This window comes from Solanum dulcamara, chromosome 7 (assembly GCF_947179165.1).
Source record: "Solanum dulcamara chromosome 7, daSolDulc1.2, whole genome shotgun sequence".
In the NCBI taxonomy this organism is placed as follows: domain Eukaryota; kingdom Viridiplantae; phylum Streptophyta; class Magnoliopsida; order Solanales; family Solanaceae; genus Solanum; species Solanum dulcamara.
This window is the reverse complement of record NC_077243.1, coordinates 222,737-247,257: the sequence shown is the minus strand read 5'-3', so window position 1 is coordinate 247,257 and position 24,521 is coordinate 222,737. Positions and strand designations below refer to the sequence as shown.

The following is a 24,521-nucleotide window of genomic DNA, read 5'->3' as shown; positions in this document are numbered from 1 at the left end:
TAAGTAAAAAGTAAATAGTAAATACCATTGATTGATTAAGGTAAATATTAGAGTAGGTTGAAAGGAGAGAGTGGAAAATGAAAGGGGAAAAGGGCATATATCGATCCTCTCAGCTGATTGTTTGATAGGGGGTATTTATATATATGTGTGTGTGTTGATCATCATCTTCACTCAACAAATCGGTACCAAATTGTGGAATTTACTCTTGTTAATTGCCCAAATTCTTCTACCTCGGGAACCAATTCTTCATTTGATGTCAAGCAACCATCTCTCTTGTGCTGATTCTGCTTTTGCCAAGCTTCCACATCATCTGCTTATTGAAATTTTCATTCGCCTCCCTATCTCTCACTGGCCAACTTTGTCTTGTGTTAACAACCAATGGGCTCATCTCTTTCGCCAAGACTTGTTCTGGAATGCTGCTCTTCGCACCACTTTTCCTCTCGCTGCCCCTGCCCACCTTAACAGATGGCCAGGCCCTATTCCTCAAGGCTTGACCAAAAGGTACCTCTTTTTTGTTCTCAACACATCTCACTTCATTTCTACCTGTTTCGTGCTCCCACTTTCCCTAATCATTTCACTCTCTTCACTAATGTGTTACTTTCAATTCTTACTTGCAAAGACATTTTTGAGGCAGGAGAACACTTTTGCATTTATCTTCAAAATATTCCATAAGTATATCCAAAAACAATAAATTTCAGCTAAAACATCACACTATGGATTGTCTTCTGCATCCCCATAATCCTGCAGTAATCATGTTGTTGTTACGACAAGATAGACACGAGACTGTTAATAAACATATGAATTTAAGCTTCAAAGCTAGACAAGATAGACCTCCTTTAAATTCTGAGAGAACAGACAGCGCCGCAGGTCTGCACTCTGAAGTAAATAAAATAACGAAAAAGCTTATTTAGAGGTTAATAGTTAATTTGAGTTAATGTTTGATTTGATAACTCAATTTTTGTCTTATTTCGTATTTTCCTATGAGTGACATTACCTTGTTTCAGGAGATATACTGCATTGTATGTCAGCAAACATATCTTTTCACTGGGTGAAAAATTGGATGACGAGATTGTTGGTCACGTTTATTTATTTCTCAAAGAGCAGCTTGAGATTTCAAAAATGCCCCCTTTGTCTGGAGTACTTCATGGAACCATCATAGGTGCAGTCTCAAATAACGACTTACATTTCTGCTATTCCTCTTATCTTATGATGGACCTCTTGTTGTTTCTTATATAACAAATCCAAATAGATACTTCAGATGTGATCAGTATGACAATCTTGGCCTGCCTTTCTTATTTCCTGAATTTGTAATGCTAATCTTTAGCACTTCCATGTACAAATTCATGTTCACGGTTGTTTTATTTCTCATTCATAACATGATACATAATTGCCAAAAATGTTATAGGAGTATTCGGTAAGATGAACTAGGTAGTAGATCAGCGTAATCCTTTTCTGGCAAGGGAAACATGAAGAACCATTGCGCTAAAGAATAATAGCAAAAAGAGTAAGCCTTGATAGATACACCAATATCTTTAGTTCAAAAACTGGCAGGACTCTGTACTGACCCTACTATGTATTATTTTCCACGTTTTCACGACTGAATAAAGCGAATGAAAGGTTAATATATCAATCAAAATTTTGAAGTACCAAATACATTGTTTCTGAAACATGGTGGGTTACACCACTAATTCTAAAGGGTGGGGCAAAGGTAATTGGAGAATGAAGATACAAAAGAATCCTAATTTTTTTGGTAAGAGGATGTTGCGGTTACCACCATGAGGCCTAGGGTGTTTGTTACTTACAGAATGTTGCAAGATCCAATTAGCTGCATTTACTCTGCTATTTGATTATTTATATAATAGTGAGCGGAGCCCTTAGCTGATAATTGCAGGAAATCTTGACATTGCATCTCAAGCTAATGAAGTAGGTTGTGATTGTTATAGTCTAATCAAGACTTAAGTAGATCCTTCTCTTGTGGAGTGAAGCACTCCTCTTTGTTTCGTTCCTTTCTAATAAAAGCTTGGTATGTGTTCTGAGTGAGCCTTCATGTGAGGTGAACGGTACCTATGAAGTGGAATCCATGCTAAGAGTAGCTAGACTTTCCAGAAGAAGATGGCATTCGTTTGATGAGAAATAAAAAGGAATAACGAAAATTCGAGTGGCTGAAGCTGAAGCAACTACTTTCCATGTTCCTTACTGTAGTCTTGGTCCATAGTTTAAGACTCCGTTCCTTATAGCCTAGTCTATATACACAGCTGACATGACTCCGTATCGATGTCTTTCCCTTTGTATAGTATATGGGTAAGTGACTTCGTAACCTCAACCGACTTTTGCTTACTGTTGTATAGGCATAGCAACTTCAGATGGTAGGTCTCTTTAAAGTGTCTTGGTAAGTTTCTTTGGATTTCCTTGAGCTTTGACACGGTAACCTGCCCAACTATTAATGGCTCTGCTGGTAGAGGTTTAAAGCCTCTCTTTTTTTTTGAGCTCGAAACTTTCTAATGCGAGATTTTATGTTTTCCTTGATATCATTTGACTTCATTTTCTCTTTTTAAGAGTGGGGATTTGGAAAGAGATACAACGTTGGATTTCCTCTCTGGATATTGAATGGATCTAAGATGGGTATGTAGAACTAGAAGCCATGGAATTCTTTACATAAACTCCTGACAAACACCAAACAAATGTATAATATGCTTCATTGGAGGATCCACTACAACTATTCAGTCTGTTCCACAATACCCTCCATAAATGAATACTGAAAAATAAAAGGCATAGAAGGGATAATTGGAAGAACAATATGATTGTGCTAGATTCCTGTGGAACTAGTGAGACTGGAAGGAACTATGTACACAGAGCCCAGGAGGAGTTACTTAATTGAAACATTATGGTTTTAACTGATTGATGCTGTTATACATAGAATATCAGCTTATTGGGTGCCTTGTAGATCACTATGACTAGCCCGATAATGAAGTTGTACCACTGTCTTTGGCTTGTGAAGGAAAAGTGGTAAATTAAATAATGTACCTTTGAGAAGGAAAAGACACAATGGAGAGACTACAGATCATGCCATAATCGGTTTTTTAGGCATTATTTCTTACGCTCTAGTTATATTTCCTTCTTCTAGGGTTTCTCTGTCTTTCTAAAACAGAAAAAAATGAAGTTATGCAACTTACACTAATCAAAACATACACATAGCACCTCAGATTGTAGACTTACTCCTGAATTTGCTATCACCCTTAACAAAAGAAAACGAGAAGGAGAACATAATGGACACTCTGATCAAACCCATTCGGAACCTGCTCAGACATTAAAGGATGTCATAATCATTAATGTGGAGGTATCAAGGGCCGATATTCTCGAAGAAAGTAGAGAACCAGATCTGGCACAAAACAATGAACCATCCAAAACCGCAGTAGGGAATAAGGAGGATGATCAAATAAAGGGATTAAGACTGCAATAGGATGGAGATAACATGAAGGGTGGGATGCCAGCGTCATGTGGTACCTTTATGGCTGAAAATGTGAAGGAGATCAATGAGAAGGAAGCAGTGGCAGAGTGTATATAAAACCTTAAAAGAGGTGATCTTTGAACCTTATATTGCCACTAATAATTCCAGAGGAAAAGAAGCCAAGAATGAGAGGCCATTTCTCAATAACTTCAGATGACAATGCGGAAAAAAGAGGTCGCTCTACCATATTCGTTTTTTATCGTCTCTGGAGAGGTTACCTAGTAAATAGACCTCGTCCTCCTCTGCATACCTTTACCTTTTTAAAAAAATTCTTCTGTAGAACTGTCCTACCCTCTATATGGCTGCTAAAACTGCATGTTTATCACCCATTCCCTCTCCCCTCCTTACCCCCAGGTTTAAAACTACATGGTGATAATTACTGAAACTACTGGCTAGTGTTTTGCTCTTAAAAAAGTAGTTCTGCTCTGCAACATACACGAGACTTTCCAGTGAGATCTGATATCAGTTCAAAACTTTAGGGCTTCCAAAGATAATGAAGTGGCTTTGTTATCAGTTGTCACAATCCCTGGAGGAATATTTGGAATGTTTGACATTTATTAAATATGTACTTGTATAGACCCAGAAGAGTATGTTTGATTATGCTTGTTTTTTTAACAAGGTTTGATTACACTCTTCTTCTGTGTAGATGGACCATACACAATTTAGGTGTCAAGTCAGAAATTAACTTTGGTATGGTCCCATAGCTTCATACTAACGATCTCTGCACTAATAGTAACCTGATATCAACCTATTATTTAACTTTTCCTTCTCAACCCTATAATCTTGTTCTATTGTTTTGCTTCTCCAGATCAGTTTATTGCCTGTGGCAAGTCGAGGGACATGGCTCATGAGCTTGCTTCAATAATCTGGCTGGCTGTGGTTGACAATTTGGAGGAGAATGAACAAACATTTAATTTGCTAAAGCGTCTTGCATCAGAAGGGGATGTAAGCAAAATTGGAGACTTCTTTTCCGTGTTGTACCTATTACTGTGTCTCTCCTGTATTGATGGTCTTGTTATGATGAGCATCATTTAATAACTGCGTCCAATAGTTATTAAATCAAACTGTTGTGATAGTCTTTCGTGTTTGTTAAATCTGCTAGTTTATATTTGTTGTGTTTTAAGGGCCTTGGTTGTAAGAGGCTATCCAAAAAATACAGATGGAGAGTAAGATAAAACAAGGGAATAGCACGTGAAATATTTCAACCTTATTCTCAAGTCTTCTGATTCAAATTATCTTCAGACAGTTTTCATGTTTTCTTTAGTAACATAGTGCTTTGTGTGTCATTCAATGTTTTTTGCAGGTAATCCTGCCTTTCCCGTATTCCAGGTCTTATAAAGTCCAATGGAGAGTATTTGAAAGGCTTTTCACAGACTTCCGCGACTGCTTGAATCATGTGGAGTACTGTGATCTACTGGCATGTGCCAAGCAAAAGTTTCAACCAGTACCGTCTGCTTGGCTGGGCTACTAGCATAGAATTACAAATGTAAAGAAGTTCCATGTGTCTATTTTTCTCCTTTATAAAAAAAATACTAATACTAATAATGTAATTTTGCAAGACGTGTAAAAAGGAACATGAGGGATGGACGAACGAGGTTATGAATTGTAAATGCATAATTGTAAAGACTAATGTTCGAAATGAATGTACTTAGTTTCGACCTCTCGGACTTGGGAAACAGAATGCACACGAGAATGAATATTAATTGTAGCATACAAAAAGAGAAGTTAGCAAATGTAGAACATTCTCTCAAAACTTGGTCCATACTCGAAGTTTACTTGCACTTTGTTTGGATGGTTGTTGCATATTGTTATTATATTATACTGGTATTGTTTTGATGAATAAAACGTTTGGATATATTGTACCATTTCTTGTTGCTACATAATGTTCCACATCGATAATTTGAGCTATTATAAAAAGGAAGAATAAAGATAAAATAGGATTATTAGAAAATAAATCGACAAATGAAAAGAAAAAATAAGGTAACAACGCGGTTACATCAAATCAATCGTTATATAAAATGAGACTTTTCATCTTAAGTAATGACTGACTTAGTAATACGATACCAATAAATTTAAGTAACAAACATTGTATTTAAACTAACTAATATGTTCATGAGGTGATAGTCTATCGAAAACAACATTTATATATTTCAAGATAAGAATAAAATTTGTATACACGTTACCTTCCTATGCACCACTTCTTGTAACATTAAACTAGTATGCTGGTGTTGTTGCACTTACCAATCAAATGCACGTCGAACAATTAACTACAAGGTTCAAGGACCAAGCCAAACATAATACTACGTCTACAAAATCATATTTTATTGCAAGTAGTTAACCAAACGATTTACCTCACTTAGAAATCATCATAATTTGGAGATGAATCATTTCGAGATCTATCAGTGCAAAAACCTGCTGTTGGAATTCTACTATATGTTGTATTTCTTGTAAGTCATACACACAATCACATGTTGCTATGTCATACACGAATAGTGTTAAAATATTTAAAATTTTAATGATAAATGATATATGATTGAAATTTACTATCTTTATGTTGTATTTCCCGTAGAATGTCACATCCATGGATGTGTATTGCTATATCATATATACATTAATAAAGTTAGAATATCTTAACGTTTCTACCATTTCAAAAGAAAGTATTAAGTTTTATAATATATTTGATATCGAATTGCATCATAATTTATCCTTTTGTATTAGATCAAGTTGAATCAAAGGAAGTGGACAGAGGGAAAAAACAATCTAACATCATTCAACTATATTATTTGGCATAAAAATTCTATATTATGAATATTCAGTAGAAATTAACGGAATATATATATATAGATGCATATTAGTTACAAATCTAATCAATTAACACAGTAATATTGTGCGAAGAAATTAATTAAATATATACAAATTTTAAATTGATTCAAATTGTGCAGAGGTATTTTCTATTTTTGGTGATTGTGCATTAGCTTCGCGGCAATCATCTTTTTGTCTGATCATAAAAAATAATTATATGTCTTATAGAGAATGAAGCTCTCCTTTATGACTCTAATAAATACCCCTATTTTAACTTTTTATATAATATGTTTAAAAAATTAATACACTGTTTATAAAATTTTAATTTAAAATTTCTATTAAATTAAAACAAGATAAATAAATGGAAAGTAGTAGTGAATAGTGGGATAGAGAAGGTTTTTGGAGAAATTGGTATTATAATAAAGAAAGAGAATAAAATATAGATGAATATTTCAAACCCCGTGGTGGGGTTTTACGAGCGACATTTGTAATCTAACTAATAATAGTAGAGTAGGAGTAATATAAAACAAACAAGAAAACTGTTTCTTCTTCTCTCTCCATGTAGTATACTAGCTCTGCGCTGCGTTTAGGAATTGATCATCACATCACCCCACCGTCGGGGAGTTTTGTAGCAGACTCTCTTCTTGGTCCAGCACCAGCACCAGCACCAGCACCAGCACCAGCAGGTATTTAATCACTTCACTACTTTTCCTCTTCTCTTGCCTCTTTACTAGGGTTCTTATGTTACACTTTGACTCTCTTCTTTTTCTTCTCTCTCTCTTCCTATCATGCGATTCTACCAAAAAAAGGTTTTTGCTTTTGCTGTACCTTGTCAATTTTAATTACTCAATTGCTCTTTTGATATTTTGTCCTGACCCTGACCCTGACCCCTGTTTGTGTGCTACCTACTTCCTCTATTTTCCCTTTTCTATGTGTTGATCACCACTCCAATTCTTCCTTTTTATTTTAATACATGACCATTATTAATACATAAAACCCGTTTTACAAGCAGGAATTAGGAATCCTGCACTTTTTCCTACTTTTCTTTCTTATTTATACAGCCTACCATACAACAAAAACACTTCTATTTCGGCAATTCATCTTCTTTGAGTCATTAAAAGTTATGGAAAACAAATGCTTCTGAGTTTCAAAACTAACCTACTTGAGCACTTTGGAACCTTTATTCATTTTTCATTTATATAACCACGGTTGGCTGCTGGACATATAATGCTCCATTTAATCATCAATCATTTTCCCTTCTAGTCATGGCTTAGATTGTGAAAAATACTTTGATAGGCCCTCTAGCAACTAAATGTTGTTTTCGTGTGCTTCAATGGTAGCTAAATAAATATTTCCGTTCATCCCTATTTACAACAAATCTTACTGCATTTAATCTTTGAGAGTGAAAATTGTTTAAAGCTTTTAATTTCCTATTCTTATCTAACATTTTTTTTTATGCATTTATGCTTTTACTGAGTCGAGGTCTCCAGAAAACAGCCGTCCTACATTGGTAGGAGTAAGGTCTGCGTACATTCTACCCTCCCCAGACCCCATGTTGTGGGATTTCACTGGGTTGTTGTTGTTGTTGTTGTTGTTGTTGTTCTTTTTCTTTGACAAAAACATTTTTTGCTCCTTGTTGGTTATGATCTGAATCTGCCATTGCAGTTGCCACAGATTATATGTAGTCATCACAGCTTAGTATCTTTTGTTTCTAGAGTCTCTTGATGTGATATTGATGAAAAGCTTCAGTTGAAATTTCTCCGCCTTTGGCTTAGTTGATTTGAAAACTTTTGTTGTTAAAATATGCTTGCTTACGCTTGAGCAACATGGCAACTGAGAGCCCTATGAGAATACTCGAAGACAGTAGAACAGAAAATTGGGTCTCTGCCAAGGATGCGGTCTCTTTCGCATCCCCTATGAATGAAGTGGCAGCTGATGAACTGGGATTGCTTCTTAAAGGTCATAAGATTCACGGTCATAATAGAAATAAGGTTCCAAATCGCAGTGGTAGTGCGCCTCCAAGTATGGAGGGCTCATTTTCAGCCATTGGTAACCTTGTCTATGATCAAAGCTCCAGCCGGAAGTTGAGTTTGGCAAGCTTAGACACTGTCATGCAGAACTGGCAGTCTGAAGAGCAGATGCGTGCTGATCCCTCGTATTTTGCATACTACAACTCTAATGTCAACTTGAATCCTAGGCTTCCTCCTCCTATTATTTCAAGGGAGAACAGACACCTGGCACACCATTTTGCAGATCTGGGTGACAGCTGCCAGTTAAATTCTTATGAGAATAGTAAAGATGGATCCTTGCATATGACTAGAAGTTCTCTCTCAACTCATAATGAGGAGCCCGAAGATGAAAATTTACCACAGAGTGCTTCAGATGATCTGCCCCAAAGTTTTGCTTCAGGACAGCACTTGGCCTCCTTTGCAGGTCAACACAAAAGTTTAGTTGACCTAATCCAGGTATTGAAGTTCAAGAATATTTCTTCCATAATGTGTATTGTTTCCTTTTCCCAAGTTGCTCTTTGCATGTGCCCACTTGTCAACATCTAAGAAGTTCTGCTTAATTTTCTGAAGCATTCATGTGGTACATTGTGCTAATGAATGAGAAGATAGTATCATTTAGATTTCTGGAGTGCTATCTTTTTCATGTTCCATGCTGCTTATACTGTTGACTAATTGATCACAGGAGGACTTCCCTCGCACTCCATCACCAGTTTACAATCAATCTCGGTCCTCTGGTCAGGTTGCTGCAGAGGAACCAACAGATTCTGATATTCAATCTCTTACATTGGATGGTCTCTCCCTTGATATTTCAAATAAACACGGTGCAGATGCTTGTGCAAATGTCTCAGGTGACCATGATATCACTGCCTCTGATCAGCCTTTGGTCATTACACTTGAGAAAGAATCTTGTGTTGACAGTCTTGGGAGGTCTCATTCCCCTCAGAAGGGTGAATTACCAGGTAATGATGCACATTTGGTGAATGAACTCTTAGCCAGTGATGAGATAGCATCAGGTATTTCAAAGACTTCAAAGAACGTTCAGACTCCAGAGGCTAGTAAGAACAAGGATGAACAGTATTTTCACAGCAAGAATGCAGTAGAACAGCAACAACAGCAGCAGTACCACTCCCAGCGAAGCACGACTTACCAAGTTAATGGCCCACAAGTTCAAGCAAATACACTTGGGACTAATACACCACAGAGTAGCCTAGCAAAAGGTTATGGTCATAGCTGGTTCTCTTCAGTTGAAGTGCAAGCAGCTCCTCAAGGTTCTGGCCTCACACCTCCTCTATATGCAACAGCTGCAGCCTATATGGCTTCTGGTAACCCATACTATTCTAACTTGAGTCCATCTGGTGGATATGCCCCTCAATACAATATAGGGGGATATGCTTTAGGTTCGCCTTCTCTTTCTCCATTTTTAGCTGGATATCCATCTATGCACATTAATGCTGGTTCTGGACGAAGCATCAGTGGTCAAAGTGTTGCACCAAGGGAAAACATTCCACAAGTTGGTGATCTGCATCATTTAACCAAGTTTTATGGGCATCATGGATTAATGATGCATCCTTCTTTCCCAGATCCTTTTCATATGCAGTACTTTCATCATCCTCATCCTCATCCTGTTGATGATTCACACACTTCTCCTAGTCAGTATATGCGGTTTCCTTCGCCTGGTGTGTTTGGGCTTGAAGTTGATGCTTATGCCTCACAGAAGGAGCCAAATCTCCCTTCTTATATTGCTGAACAGAATTTCCTTCGTCCACCAGTTGGAAATCTGAACTTACCAAGTCCTGGAAAAACGATAATTCCTGGTAATAGTTATTTTGGGAGTCCATCGAGCCTGGGATTCGCGCAACAGTTTCCAGCCTCACCTCTTGGTAGTCCTGTACTGCCAGGATCCCCTGTGGGAAGAAGGAATGAAATTAAACCTGCCCCTGGTTCAGGTAGAAATAATGGATTGTATTCTGGATGGCCGGCACAAAGGGGTTCTGGTAGCTTGAATGACTCTAAAAGACATTCATTTCTCGAAGAACTGAAACAAAGCAATGCTCGAAGAATTGACCTCTCTGATATTGCAGGTCGTATTGTTGAATTCAGGTAGTATATATATACCAACTCTGTATCTTCTGCAGTTTACTTTCTGTATAATCGCAAAGATGTGAAGTTAATTTAATGGTTCTTTAACCTCAGTGTTGATCAGCATGGAAGTCGGTTTATACAGCAGAAATTGGAAAATTGTAGTATTGAAGAGAAGGCGTCTGTTTTCAAAGAAATTCTTCCACATGCTTCAAAACTAATAACAGATGTTTTTGGGAACTATGTCATTCAAAAGGTAAACATTGTGGTTTTCTGTACTTTCACGTCTCTTCTGGACATTCTCAGTTTTTTAAACCCTTGAGCCTTTAACCTTCCAGCATGTTTTGCATATCTGAATTATGTGTCCAGTTCTTTGAGCATGGAAGTCATGAGCAAAGAAAGATGCTGGCATGTCAATTAGCAGGGCAGATGCTTCCGTTAAGTTTGCAAATGTATGGCTGCCGTGTTATTCAAAAGGTATATCTCATTTCAAGTATACAAATATATTTTTATGATTGGAATCATATGGAAGTTGTTATTCTTGCATGACGAACAACTTGTATACGGGGACTTCCCCAATAAAAAATATCATTATCTTATTTAAAAGCAATTGCCTTTCAAGCCATGGCCCTTGATTTTGAAGAGCTGGAGTCATATTTATGTATATTTACAGTCATCAACATTTTCCCCATGTACATGTCAGTCTTGCTCAATCCTTCTCCTGAATCAGGTCATGCTTGCATAACTGTAGGAAACAAGTTTTTTTGGTTGCTAATATACTTTTAAGAGAATTTATTGAAATATCCCCCCCTAACCTCCAATTGTTTTTTTTAAAAAAGAGACTGAATTAGTGTCTGAAATTTGTAGAGTTTCTCGATATAGGTTCCTTGATTTGACATGGTGAATAGCTGATCAATTTTAAAGAATTTCCTGATATACATGCTCTCTAAAAAATATCATTATTATCAAGTGGTAAAGCTTTAAATTGTTAATATTTAGCCTTTTTACCATTTTCACTTCATTGGGGTTTTGATGATCCATACTTCAATTGATGGGCTTCTCTAACCGATTCTTGGCTCACTAAATTCACTTACCTATTTGGGCATAATAAGTAGTTGCAAATACGGAAATTTAGTATTTGAACGTTAAGTGAAATATTGGTTTGCGCGTACAAATCTTCAACTTCTTTTTTCAAATCAAGTTCACGTCCATAGACAACTGCAACTTCCGCAAATGTCTTTCAACTTCAACAACACTTTTTTGTCAATTTACTCAAATAGTGTCCAAGTGCCTAATATTGCTAATTAATTGGATCTCTTAAAGGGTAGAGCTGAGAGCAGATTGTAATGTCCCTTTTATAGGTTATAAACCATGGTCGACAACTGTGCTAAGCACACTTTGAGGCCATACAGTTGTTTCATTATCATATTGGATTAGTGCACGTTTATTCTGCTAATTTTTGTGTACTGTAGTACAGTAGTTTCTTTTTTTCTTCTTCATCCAAGCGATTCAGTTAGTTGTACAAATAAAGATGTCATTGTCTTGCTGTTGATATTCTTTCTAGGCCCTCGAAGTTATCGATCTTGATCAGAAAACAGAACTTGTCCATGAACTCAATGGACATGTAATGAGATGCGTTCAAGATCAAAATGGGAACCATGTAGTCCAAAAATGCATCGAGTGCATACCTACTGAAAAAATTAGCTTCATTATCTCCTCATTCCAAGGCCAAGTAGCTATATTGTCTACGCATCCTTATGGTTGCCGTGTAATCCAGGTAATATTAAACTATGTTGTACCATGAGATATAGTTACATTGTTTTACATTTCAACTGACTCCCATCTCATTTCATATGAATTTTCCAAAGAGAGTCTTGGAACATTGTTCAGAAAACTCTCAAAGTCAGTGTATAGTGCATGAAATCTTGGAATCTGCTTATGCTCTTGCTCAAGATCAGTATGGGAACTATGTCACCCAGGTTTGTATCTTTTTTTCTCCAGGTGATATGCGATAACTTTCTTTCCTATCGTCAAGTTCCGTAACTTCCTGATCACTATATGCGACTTCTTCTCTTCCAACCCTAACAAAAAAGCATCTATTGCGCAAACTAAAAGAAGGTTAATTAGCGTGGTGTAATGGGGACATTAGCATCTTACACTGGCTTTTTTTAAGTGTTCTGTAAATTCCTTCCTTTTAATTATACATCGATGTCATTCAATGAGAAGTAAAATATAAAATTATACCTTTCGTTAGATAAGGATGTGCACTAGATGAATAGATTGAGAAACATCTGTGCTATTATTGCTTTGTGCATACATCCAGCCGCTCTCCCCCCCCCCCCCCCTCCACCAACTTTGATATAAACAGTTTGTTTTGGGGACAGTGATGGACTAAGGGGCACCGGTAGTATTACATAAGAATTTAGTGCATGTGCAATTGTTATGCGAAACTGAATTTATGGCTGCAGCATGTTCTGGAGAGGGGAAGACCACATGAAAGAAGTCGAATAATCGGAAAGTTGACCGGAAATGTTGTACAGTTAAGCCAACACAAATATGCCTCAAACGTTGTTGAGAAGTGTCTGGAATATGGTGATTCTGCTGAGAGGGGGCTCTTGATTGAGGAGATTCTTGCAGAGTCAGAGGGAAATGACTGTTTGCTGGTAAGACGATCTGAATTATCTTGTTTACTATTCTTTACGTTTTCCTTCACATCTGTAATTCAGCAATCAACTATATTACATAGCAATTTCTGTGTAACCTCTTTGTAAAGGACGTTAGGAAGACCATGTGCCTAAACTGAGTTAAGCCAACTTCTTTTTACTTTCCCAATCACTGATGGTCATTTGGCAAAGAAACTGAAATGTGGGCCATTCCTTGTGTAGTTGTACAAATTGCTTTCTCAAACAAGCTTCAGTGTGATATAAAACCTAGAATTCTACCATTAGAGGGTCGTTTTTGAAAATGCAAATAGGACTCGCATATCAACAATTTGCTCTTTGGAATTATACCCTAGCTCTTTCTCTAGCCTCATCAGCTTGCAATCGTTTTCTCATTCTGTTTCACTTCAAGATAACTTTTCCAATTTAGACTTTGTGAGAACCTTTTAGGAGAAATTAGCAATTTAACATGTTATTGAAGATTATTTGTTTTATTTTTTAATCTACGAGTTTCACTTATTATGTGTAATTACCTTAAAGTGACCTAATAGTGCAAACAAATTCAACCCTGCATTCTTTTCCATTTTTTGTTTATTATTATGAAGTGAGATTTATTTATTTTTGTTTGGGAGGGGGGGGGGGGGGACGGGGGGAAGATGATGTCCTAATTCTTTGATTGCCAGGTTATCTGATGGATTTTTTCCATGATGGGAAATATTGAAATTGTTTTTATAAGAATTTGATGCCAGCTGCAAAAGATCTATTTTTGGATGGTAGACATTTTTTAAAAATTGTCCAAAGGATTCTGCCTAGGGAAGAAAGGATATCTGCATGTGAAATGAGAAAGTTCATTTTTATAACAGATTCTAATGTGCACCTCAGATATTTGATCTGGGTCGGTGGAATATACTGTTTGGTGTTGACCTTTTATTGGATGGGACACTGCAAGATCTGGGTCACTGCAAAACATGTTATCAGTGAATTAGCGTACTGACTGAGTAGATCTTAATTAGGACTCTATAAAAGAAGGGGAAAAGAAGTACTTGTTACCTTATACAAAAAAAGAAGGGGAAACAAAGTAGAATAGATATAAGCCAAAGAAGAAGAGGGAATGAATGAAAAGGACAGCTAAATAAATTGTTAGTCGAAAAGGGAAAGACCTTTTCTCAGTATGTTGAGGATCTTATGCATCAATTGTTGCAATACTTGTTTTTGTTTTCAAAAGGAAAGGATTCTACTTTTGGTCATCTTAAAGTCCTGGTATGAAGCAGTGGTATACTAGCTACGCCCACCTTTCTTTATGTTGTGGGTTGAGTTTAACGGTCACAGCTCTTAGTTTTGTCCACTATCTCATCATCTATCGGTTTCACACACACTCTCTCTTGCTCTACCTATTTGTAATAGTTGTATGCCTACCCCACCCCCACCCCCACCCCTCTCTCTCTCTCTATCTCTCTGCATCACCAATCTTCATTTGCCGATCATTTTCCTTTTTGAATGCCCATCTATTAATAATCTATGCAAGGGAGATGAGTTAGGATGCATTTCTTGATTGTTTTCATAATTATGCCTCTATTTTGGGGGAAATAAGTATGATCAACAAGCTTTTGAATACAGGGTTACTTTATCCTGAAGTAGTGGGGTTAATATGGGGGTTGGGATAAATTTTCTTATCCTATCAATTACTGATTAAAAAAAAAAGAAATTCTTATCCTATCGCATGTTTTTGGTAAGGTATCGCATGAATGATGTTTCTCTTTTCTTCCAATTGATATAAAATGCAAGTACAATCTACCCACCATGGAAAGAGGTGGTTTACAATAGTGAAGCTAATGGCTAACTGAAAGTAGTTTGGAAAAAGTTATGAACTATGCAACTAACTACACTTCCAGGAAGGCAGAAGCTTTAGACTCTAAGGAGTCGTTTGGTGTGAGGTATAAGTTATAATAATTTCAGGATAAAATGCAGAATTATTTTATCTCGCGTTTGGTTGGAGGTATTAGGTAATCCTTAGATTATTTATCCCACCATTTGTACCATAGTGATGAAATAAGTTATCTCATATACATGGTGGAATAACTTATCCCGGAATAATTAATCTTTAGATAACTTGTTCCCAACTAAATGACCCCTAAGGGACTCACCCTTGTCACTTGGGTTAGTCCACCTAGACTGAGATAGTAATGTATTTTATTGTCCTCAAGTCTAATTGGTAGGAAGTGGTCTCAGCTGTATGTCTAGCTTTTTGTGTAGAACTAATGTCATTTTTCTCACTTTTCTATTTGGTGAATGTGAAGTGCTTATTTTTTCGAAGCAATGACAAATGAGTTCTTGTCTAATTTGACTTATTCACGGGACAATTTTGGCTCTCATGGTAGACGATGATGAAGGACCAATTTGCGAATTATGTGGTCCAGAAGATTCTCGAGATTAGCAACAATAAGCACCGGGAAATTCTGCTAAGCCGAATCAGAGTTCATCTTCATGCTTTGAAGAAATACACCTACGGAAAACACATAGTGGCTCGATTTGAACAGCTTTCCGAACAGCTCTCTGATGAAGGTGTGTAGCGGTTAAGTGATCTGCTTTATTTGTGCAACTGTTAGTATTTGTTGCTGCCATTGTATCTGATTATTTGTGGCATGTTTTGGGAGATTTTAGTGCTTTGATCTATCCATACATGTTTGCACATTCTACCATTTGTCATGCAGATATTGGAACCTGTGAACCCTAGATCGTTGAACAAAGATTTGTCTCATTTGGTGGACGGTAGAATTGTTTGCAGCAGCCAGACTGTTGATTGTTCAGTAAGCAGCAGTATGAGAGTACCTGTCTGCCTCTCGGTGGTTACTGCTTAAGTTCATTGATTCTCCAGTCACGAAGATAGTGGTGGTGTTTTATTTGCCGACTGTATCCAAGAATGTAGATATCTTGAATAATCAAAGCATGTATTATGGGAGAAAATATTTAGTGCATGCTAAATTAGTATGATTTGCTTGCTTTGGACGTGGCTTTCTACAAATATGCTCAAAAGCAATGCAGGGAAACTGCTGACTATTCCATGACATAAGGTGGTTTATTCTTTTTTTTTTGTTCTCTGGAAAGGGTGGTTGCAGGGGAATCAGAGTTCTAAAAGGTAGGCCAAATGATTGCGGTTGCAAGTTAGAGTACTCTTACCCTTTCTTTGTTAGAGCAGACCCCTTTAATACAGTACCAAAAGAATATACCAACGCTACATTTAGTTTTTCCAACCTAGACATTTGCAGGATGAAAAAAAATCAAAACTGAAAAAGTAAAGAGGAAATCAAATAGGAAGAAATGACACACACACCCATTTACCACCAAAATGGTGTATTGGTATGATGATCTATTTATCGTATTAATAACCAAAGATCTTCTATTAGAGCTTTAAGAAAAAAAAACAATTATTGATCGGGAGCACTTTGCTCCTCTTAGTGGACTGACTTGGCGCTAATACAAATCTGTTGTAATTAATTAGCATCATATATTGGATAGTGAAATACATAGATAAACACCTCAAAGTCCCTCAAGACAATATTTTTCTTCTAAAATTCTCCCCTCGTAAACTCAATTACACAACATGACTGAGTTTTGGTGCTCTTTTTAGTTGATGTAACTCTTAGGTTGCTGGAAAATTAAAGATTATTGTGCACTTTAGACTTACCTTAAAATTTAGAATGTGAGTGATAGTACCATATTGTCGTCTACTGAATAGACTATATTCCATACATCTAAGGAAGATTTGAGGCCGACTCATTGGAGGTCTTTTCTGAAAAATGACTGGTTTTCTTAACCGATGAAGTTGATGTTTAAAAAGAGAAATGGAAGAATGATGATGAGTATTTACAGTTTACCTTACTGAGAGCTCATTAAACCAGTAAAGGTAAGGTAAGCTGTAAATAAAGATTAAAGGGAAAGGGAAAGGGAAAGGGAGAGTAAACCGACTCTGTCAAGTTTAGTGAGGTCTCACAATCACCATTACGCAACTTATGGTAGCGATTAAGAACATCAACCACATGACATTAGAAGACAACCACATGTCTTTCCCTAAGCCAATCATACCAGAGGCTGCGATGCAAAAAAGAAAAACAGAAGAAAAATTAAAAAACATGTGCACTCCAGAGCATCAATCGAGTGCCCCGCAATCAAAAGACCCCCTCGCCCCCATGTCTAACATATAGGAAAATAGAAGAAACCTGGCCCATTTGCTTCTCAAAACCAAACTGCCTCGCGCCATGCTATGCTTAGAGTTTAATCTAGTCACACCGACTAGTACACAACAATGACCCCTGAGAAACAGTACCTGAAGAAATTCCCAAGGCAAAAGCTTGTAATTCTTGCAATAATCATAAATCATATTCCATCGTTTACAGAAATGTTAAAGAAATTTCTTTGTGCCCACAGAAGAGTGGGGAAGATGGGAAGCAAACTTTGTGGATGCGCATCTGTAACAAATCTCATGATGACAGAGACCACAGTTAACTCTTACCATCACCAGCTTCTAGCTTGAGCGCATAATAATAAGATTTCATTTCCTGTGCTACTATATGTCTGCTGTCACACATGACGTCTATCAGCAAGCAATATATCTTTCCAAGCTTCATAGAACGTCCAAGTAATGCCTGATGATGGCATTACTTTTAGGCAACTCGCACCCCAGCCTCTATAAAGGCCTAATAAACCCTCCTCCCTAATAACTTCTGAAAGTGCTGCGACCATGTGAGGTGGACATTTACCTTGTAAAGCACCCACCATTAGCCGCTTTCTCGCCACCTCCAATGGATAACTAATAGTGCTAGCTGTTAAACCTGATCAACAATAACATTAACTCTTTAGATCACTTGGTAATCTTGTAATCTGTCTACAGAAGGTAGCAGGCCAAAAAATAAGAGTCTCATCAAGTTTAAAAGAAAAAAGGCATACCATAAACCAACAGCAGATATTCCCCAATAGTACCATATCCCTATTTGCAGTTAAAGGAGCTTTAAAAGTGGACAATACTTTACCTCAAAGAATAAAATATTATACTAACATATAAAAGTTTGAGATCAACAATGATGAAGTCCTTTGACTTGCGTCGCAAAGTCCAAATTTCTACTTTATTTTAGGAAATCAAATATATGAAGATTTACACTGTCTCCTTGTTTAGTATATGGATCTATCAGAACTGATATTCTCCTCCTCCATTAAAATACAAACCCGCTCCAATAATAAGATCACACACATTATCTCTATTGGCATCATCCTACAGAAATTTTCTGATTTACTTCTCTTGTACTATGCTGACCACTATCAATGTGATGATTATATAAAAGGTGGGCATTTAACATTTAAGGAGAGAACATCATGTTGTTAACCCTTTGTTTAAGCCAAATGCTCATAGATTTTTACGCCAAATTATTTCTTGCCCGGATTTTCATAAAGATCCCATTTTATCCTGCTCTCTGGACCATCTCATCATCAGAAAGGGTACATGATTCAGAGACATTACTGCAATTGCACTTCAATAATCAATTGCTCAGCACATTAGAACCGACCGTTATAATAGTTGTCTTCCCCCAGAAAAAGCGTTCTGCATGTAAGTTCAACCATAGCTCTTCTAAGTCACCTTGCTAGCACCTCTGTTATAATCTTATAGATACTACCCATCATAATGATTGGTCAAATATATACTTAAATGTACGATGCTCCTTCTTTTCCAAATCTGTACAATGAATGTCCTTTCTCCTGTCTGCAGCGATGTTAAATCTTGTCCTAGTATTGTTCTTTTGACCTTGTGCATCGAAGGACAAAAGCATCACAGTCTTCATTCAGTCTTTCCTATTTTTCTTCCAGTATTCTACAGCAACCTTACATCTTTGTTCTGGTGCTGTTCTTTTGACCTGCCCAACCAGTGTGATACATAGGAAGGGCCTTAAAAAGCTAAATCCAATAATTGAGATAAAGAGTTATCAGCTCAAGCATAACGGTGCTGTGATCTGTGCTAACGAATTCCAATGGACTAACTCTAGTATAATCTTGAACTGACACTGGAAGAGTTCAACAAGTACCTGTAATGCTAATTTCCAAGTCAGCACTTCCAGATTTTATGTTGATCGTGATACATAAATCTTCCAGGAAGCAAGGACTTGGGCTAGGAATAAGGTGTCTCTTAAGCAATGATCTAAATGTCCCCGTCAAGAATGCGCACCTTCAAAAGATGAAGGTACCAAAGATGAGGATGCCCAGATGGGTGTGTGGGTATACTAGGAGAGATAGGATTAGGGACAAAGTTATACTAGACAAGATGAGGAAAGTGAGACTTAGATGATTTGGGGCATGTGAACAGAAGGTGCACGGATGCACCAATAAGGAGGTGTGAGAGGATGGCTATAGCAGGTCTTAGGATAGGTAGAAGTAGGCCGAATAAGAATTTGGGGGGGGGGGGGGGTTAGAGAGGATGTGACACACTTTCAACTTACTGAAAACATGACCCTAAATAGGAAGGTATGAAGGTCGAAGATCAAGGTAGAATGGTAGTAGGTAGCCGAGTGTTGTGTACTTGTACATGGGAGAGGCAGGGGCCTCTGCTCATCTTTTCTATTATTTTTTTTGAAAGTGGTAACTTCGTATATTCCTCAAAAGACAGTACTAAAATTGTACTGGTCAATATTTACAACATGTACTTCAAATCCTACTATCTTTTACTAAATTGAATCTAGTACACCAATTATGGAGATATTATCATTTGAGTATAACTGATTATACCAAAAACATAGTAGCATAAGACAATTTAGTTTGACTCCTACTATCTTTCACTAAATTGAGTCTAGTACATCAATTATGGAGATAGTATCAGTTATACAACTGATTACACCAAAAACATAGTAGCATTAGACAATTTAGTTTGACTTTATTTAGTAGCATTAGTTAGTATTCACGTAGTATCTTATTCTTTTTTACTATTGTATGTTGCTTCTTTTGCTTTGTTCATCTCGCAATTTTGCGATTGTTATTTTCTTTTCAATCCTACTTTGATTTTACTTCTTTTGAGATAAGATTCTATCGGAAACCGTCTCTCTACCTCACAAAGGTAAGGGTAAGCACTGCGTACATCCTACTCTCCCCAAACCACACTTGTGGAGTACACTTGTTATGTTGTTGATCTAAAATGTCCCTAGAGTTGTCAATTTCATATCAATCCTGTTCTATTGAAACTAGTAACTATGCCTATTTCCATAATGAAAAAAACAATACGTGGGTTGCACTGAAACCATATTTACAAGGATACCCTATATTTTGTGGTCCTACCTCTATAGTAAGTCTAGAACATCAATGAAAAAGACAGTGTCATTAGGTATAATTGATTACACCAAAAATGCATAGTCAAAATACAATTCAATTTGACTTGCAGCATACTATTCTCTACAATCCCAAAACATTTGAGATTCTCTCCTTCCATATTGTTCACCATCTGTTACCTTTGTCAAAAAAATAATAATATTGTCCACCATGAGATATTTTTGAGGTTCAGGAACAATCTCCGGAGTTGACTTGTAACCATACATTTTGATCAATAACCTTACAATGTAGGAATAAATGGTGAATTGTCTCTATGGTGAATCACCACAGAAGAAACATCTGGGACATAATGGAATCCCTCTCCTCATCAAATTGTCTAGTAGTACTGTTTCCCCGATCATTTAAATATATCCTGAAAATAAAGTTCTAGCCTCGAGGTGTCCACAATTCTGTTGATGAAGAACTAAATTGTGTATGTCTGGGAAAAGAAGTTACATATTGCCTGCCTCATGCCAATCATCCTTCTAGAAATCAGTTTTTTTGCCACTTGCAACTTTAATCTTGGTATTGGGCTTGAATTCATTCCATAGAACTTGGATTGATCTCCACATGTTGACTCCATAAGGTGTGCTGACCTCATCGATCATCCAATTATCATCCTACTCATATTTAGCTATGATGACTTTGCCCCATAGGGTTTGATTATCATTAGAATACTTCCATAACCACTTCATTCTAAGCGTTTTGATCTGATTTTTCAGGTTCTTGATCCCCCAATCCCCCAAATCTCTTTCCATTTATCAATGACTTCCATTTGACTAAGTTCCACCTAGTGCTATCCAACCTATTAATATTTAATAATCCCTGTTGGAATTGGAAACAGAGACATCATATATGTTAGAAGCGCATCAAGAACAGAGTTAATTAAAGTCAATCTGCCACCCAAAGAGAGGTACTGAGACTTCCATTTTGTTAACTTCTTTTCACACTTCTCAATCACACAGTTCCAAATTTCTATGTATTTAGATTTAGCTCCCAATGGGAAACAAAGGTAGTTGGTTGGTAGAGAACTAACTTCACCCCCTGAGATTGTTTTAATACTTCTATGTTTGGCACTTCATTGACTGGGTACAAAAAACTTTTCCTCCAATTGACATGAAGTCTAGAAATTCCTTCAAAGAGTACCAAAATCAGTCTTCAGTATTTTAAGGTTCTCTTCTTCAGCATCACAAAATATTAGTGTCATCTGCATGCTGGAGGTGCCAGGCTCTCCCCCCGCTCTAGCAACCTCAAAGCCTCTTAGCCAACCATTCACATTTGTAGTTTTAATCATATTGTTGAGTCCCTTCATAGCTAATATGAATAAGAAATCCGACAAAGGATCGCCTTGTCTAAGACTCCTTTGGGATTTAAAGAAACATGTTGGTTAGTCATAGACAAGAACGGAGAAACTCATTGTTGATAGGCAGAATTGTTCATATCAATCCTCTTTACCACAAATAGAAGATCACTATAAAGTTCAGGAAAATCTGAACCAAAGAGAGAGAGTGTTTGATTTGAGATTCTTACCTGAGAAAGCTCCAACAAGAAGCATCTCCGCACGGCTTAGAGATTCCTTCTTCTGTGCACGGCAATATGATTTCTTAATTGTCTCGTACATAAAATAGTAACAAGTGCTATATGGGAGCATGCCAATCAATGTTGGCCCAAGTCCAGCATACAAGCCTACGATTCCACCCTCCTTGTAAATCTTGTGAACTGCAATGCGTAGGCTGGGGTAGACCTCAGGACTCACTGTCAACCGATCCTGTGAAGCACATTGAATCAGCACTAAAATGTGAGATAACTTCTCCTTGCCACAAGCACAATAACTTAATGATACAACTATGAAGATAGTCATCAACATTCTGAAAAGCAAAGCTATTGTTTTCCCACAAGAAAACTCTCTAGTCAAAATACCTTCAGCACTTCCAGCGGATGACATGCAAGTGTGCTTACAACTCCAGCAGCAGCACCAGCAACAGCAACTGGCGATAGCCATGAGAGAGAAAAGCTCAGGCTAGCATTACCAATCTGAAGCTTAGGGTTACCAGTATCCATCCATTTCTCTTGTGCCGAAGTCATTGCTCGCTTGACACACTCAAATGTCCCGAGTTCAATTGCCTGTGTAGGAATTATCCGTAGCATGTTAATTGTGTTACCTGCCCACAGCCCTTGCCAACCCTGTTGTTCAATAACCTGAACAAAACTAGTACCAATGTTTCTGGACCCAACACCGACTACCATTCTTGTCCTGCATATTTTAAATACCAAAATTAGGTAACATAACCAAATGAATTGTAAGCCAATTGCAGGAAAATAAAAACTCCTCCAAGTCAAATTGCATATCCTAAATGAGGAGCTTCACTAATAGATGTATTTGTTTTTTTTTTTTTTATAAAAGGTAGCATAATAAGGTAGCTATTATTGATGAACAGAAGGCACTATGAGAGTGCCACATAAGATCACACGTTGTGCAGGAGATAAGCATGTCTATCAAAGTATTTACATCATTTACAAAAGACTGCATGCACCAAAGATATAGCAAAAGAAAAGGCCTGTCTTTAAGCTAAGTACATTTTTCTTTTTGCCTTTAAAAATTCTATGATACCTTGACAGCAATTTGTTGACATAAGATGATAGTTAGCGTGATTTTCTACCTTTTTGTGTAGCATTTATGCCCTTTGGTAATAAGATGTATTATTTTATAAAAATAAAAAAAACGAATGCTGAGATAAATGCATTTCGCAAGCAACCTGATAGTTTCAAGAGGAGCTAGAATGGCCTTGGTCATCGCCCCAGCCAAAGCCCCACTGAGAAATTCACCAACTTCTCTGGTCCTGATAAAATCCTGCAGAGATAAATGCAGCTAGATTAAAGTAAAATAAATCGACTTATAGTGCAATCAGAGAAGAAACGAAAAGGGAGGGACAAGAGAGAAGAGTGACATGCACTCAAAATAGTAGCTGAGAAAAAATAAAAGGGATGAAGTTACATTAAAGACTCGGCCGACGTCAGGGAAATTGAGTTGAAGGTTAATTTGACGGTCCTTGGTAGGAGAAAGGTCGAAGTCCTTGGGTGCAATCATGATATCTCCGAAGAGACAGTAAGTCTTCTTCTGCGATTGGGATTCCGCAGCCATAGAGACAATGAAGCTGATTAGTAGTTTGGAGCGAGTTGCATTCAGAATAATACGACTCCTAAGGACGAAACAGACAGTGGAAAAGGGAAAAAACGTTTCTTTTTTAGACTGGGCATGTATTTGTAGCATTTGCCACATGGGGGAGGGAGATTTTTCTTTTGACTCAAATTTCGCTTCCCCATATTCGGATATTACTAGGGTTTTCTTCACATTATGATATTTTGCGGTGTATGGGGCCCTCCCACCACAAAGTTATAGTAATCATTTAGCAGTAAAAATACTTTCTCACTAAATTTTTGGTTTATATATATTCTGTCATTATACTTTTCATTAATTATATACATCTCATTATAATTTAATATAAATTTATTTTTAATTTTAATAATAAAAAAAAGGTTCAAATCAAGTAATTGGTCTCAATTTTAAATAACTAACTTCATTATAAACTCACCCATAAAACACTTTCTTTTTTTTACTTTGAGTTCTTTATCATTTTTTTCATTATTATCTTTCTTTTTTTGAATTTAATCGAGATCGGGCCTAGGCTATTGACAGTACACCTTTCCACGCCCCAATGCCACCATTAGTTGCTGTCTTTTCTAAATTAATTAAAATAAATACATGCAGTAATTTAACTTGTTTCACTATATGATTTAGACAAAAAATGAGGCTATTAATTAATAATTATTAGAGAAGGAGGAAAATATGAACCATTGATTTTGCACATGTAAATTAGTATTTTAAAAAGAAGTACTTAAAATTAAATGAGTCACTGAAAAATAAATTTATCACGTGTCTTTTCATTTTTAATAATAAAATTTGTGTCAACAGTATAATAAAATGGATATATTTGAACTTGACGTTGATGCATATGTTAAATTGAAAATAATATATTTATGTGATTAATTCAACTATCTAATAGAGAAATGAAAATATATATTTTTTCAATAATTGAATTGAAAGCCTAAAAATAATTATGG

General features: G+C 36.7%; 3 protein-coding genes across 4 annotated transcripts; 2 read left to right on the top strand and 1 right to left on the bottom strand.

Annotated features, from left to right (window-relative positions):
* Positions 1 to 24: 24 nt before the first annotated feature.
* Positions 25 to 5,233, top strand: LOC129896519 (uncharacterized). Its single transcript, XM_055972444.1, has 4 exons — positions 25 to 501; positions 1,005 to 1,159; positions 4,317 to 4,453; positions 4,812 to 5,233. Exons 1-4 carry the CDS (start codon positions 254 to 256, stop codon positions 4,977 to 4,979), a joined length of 708 nt encoding a protein of 235 aa, XP_055828419.1. The 5' UTR covers positions 25 to 253; the 3' UTR covers positions 4,980 to 5,233.
* A 1,567-nt stretch (positions 5,234 to 6,800) lies between these two features.
* Positions 6,801 to 16,128, top strand: LOC129895090 (pumilio homolog 5). Of its 2 annotated transcripts, none has more exons than XM_055970734.1 (10): positions 6,801 to 6,996; positions 8,026 to 8,775; positions 9,002 to 10,419; positions 10,513 to 10,654; positions 10,768 to 10,875; positions 11,963 to 12,175; positions 12,267 to 12,377; positions 12,867 to 13,061; positions 15,437 to 15,620; positions 15,770 to 16,128. In XM_055970734.1, the coding sequence occupies exons 2-10, from the start codon at positions 8,137 to 8,139 to the stop codon at positions 15,790 to 15,792; spliced, it is 3,033 nt and encodes a 1,010-aa protein (XP_055826709.1). In that variant the 5' UTR covers positions 6,801 to 6,996; positions 8,026 to 8,136; the 3' UTR covers positions 15,793 to 16,128. The 2 variants fall into 2 exon arrangements, with proteins under 2 accessions (XP_055826709.1, XP_055826708.1); XM_055970733.1 differs by having other exon boundaries at positions 7,976 to 8,775.
* A 1,279-nt stretch (positions 16,129 to 17,407) lies between these two features.
* Positions 17,408 to 23,718, bottom strand: LOC129895091 (probable mitochondrial adenine nucleotide transporter BTL1). The gene is made up of 5 exons (XM_055970735.1): positions 23,395 to 23,718; positions 23,156 to 23,250; positions 22,320 to 22,653; positions 21,930 to 22,167; positions 17,408 to 17,887 (listed from the first exon to the last, which is right to left on the bottom strand). Exons 1-5 carry the CDS (start codon positions 23,677 to 23,679, stop codon positions 17,637 to 17,639), a joined length of 1,203 nt encoding a protein of 400 aa, XP_055826710.1. The 5' UTR covers positions 23,680 to 23,718; the 3' UTR covers positions 17,408 to 17,636.
* Positions 23,719 to 24,521: the final 803 nt, after the last annotated feature.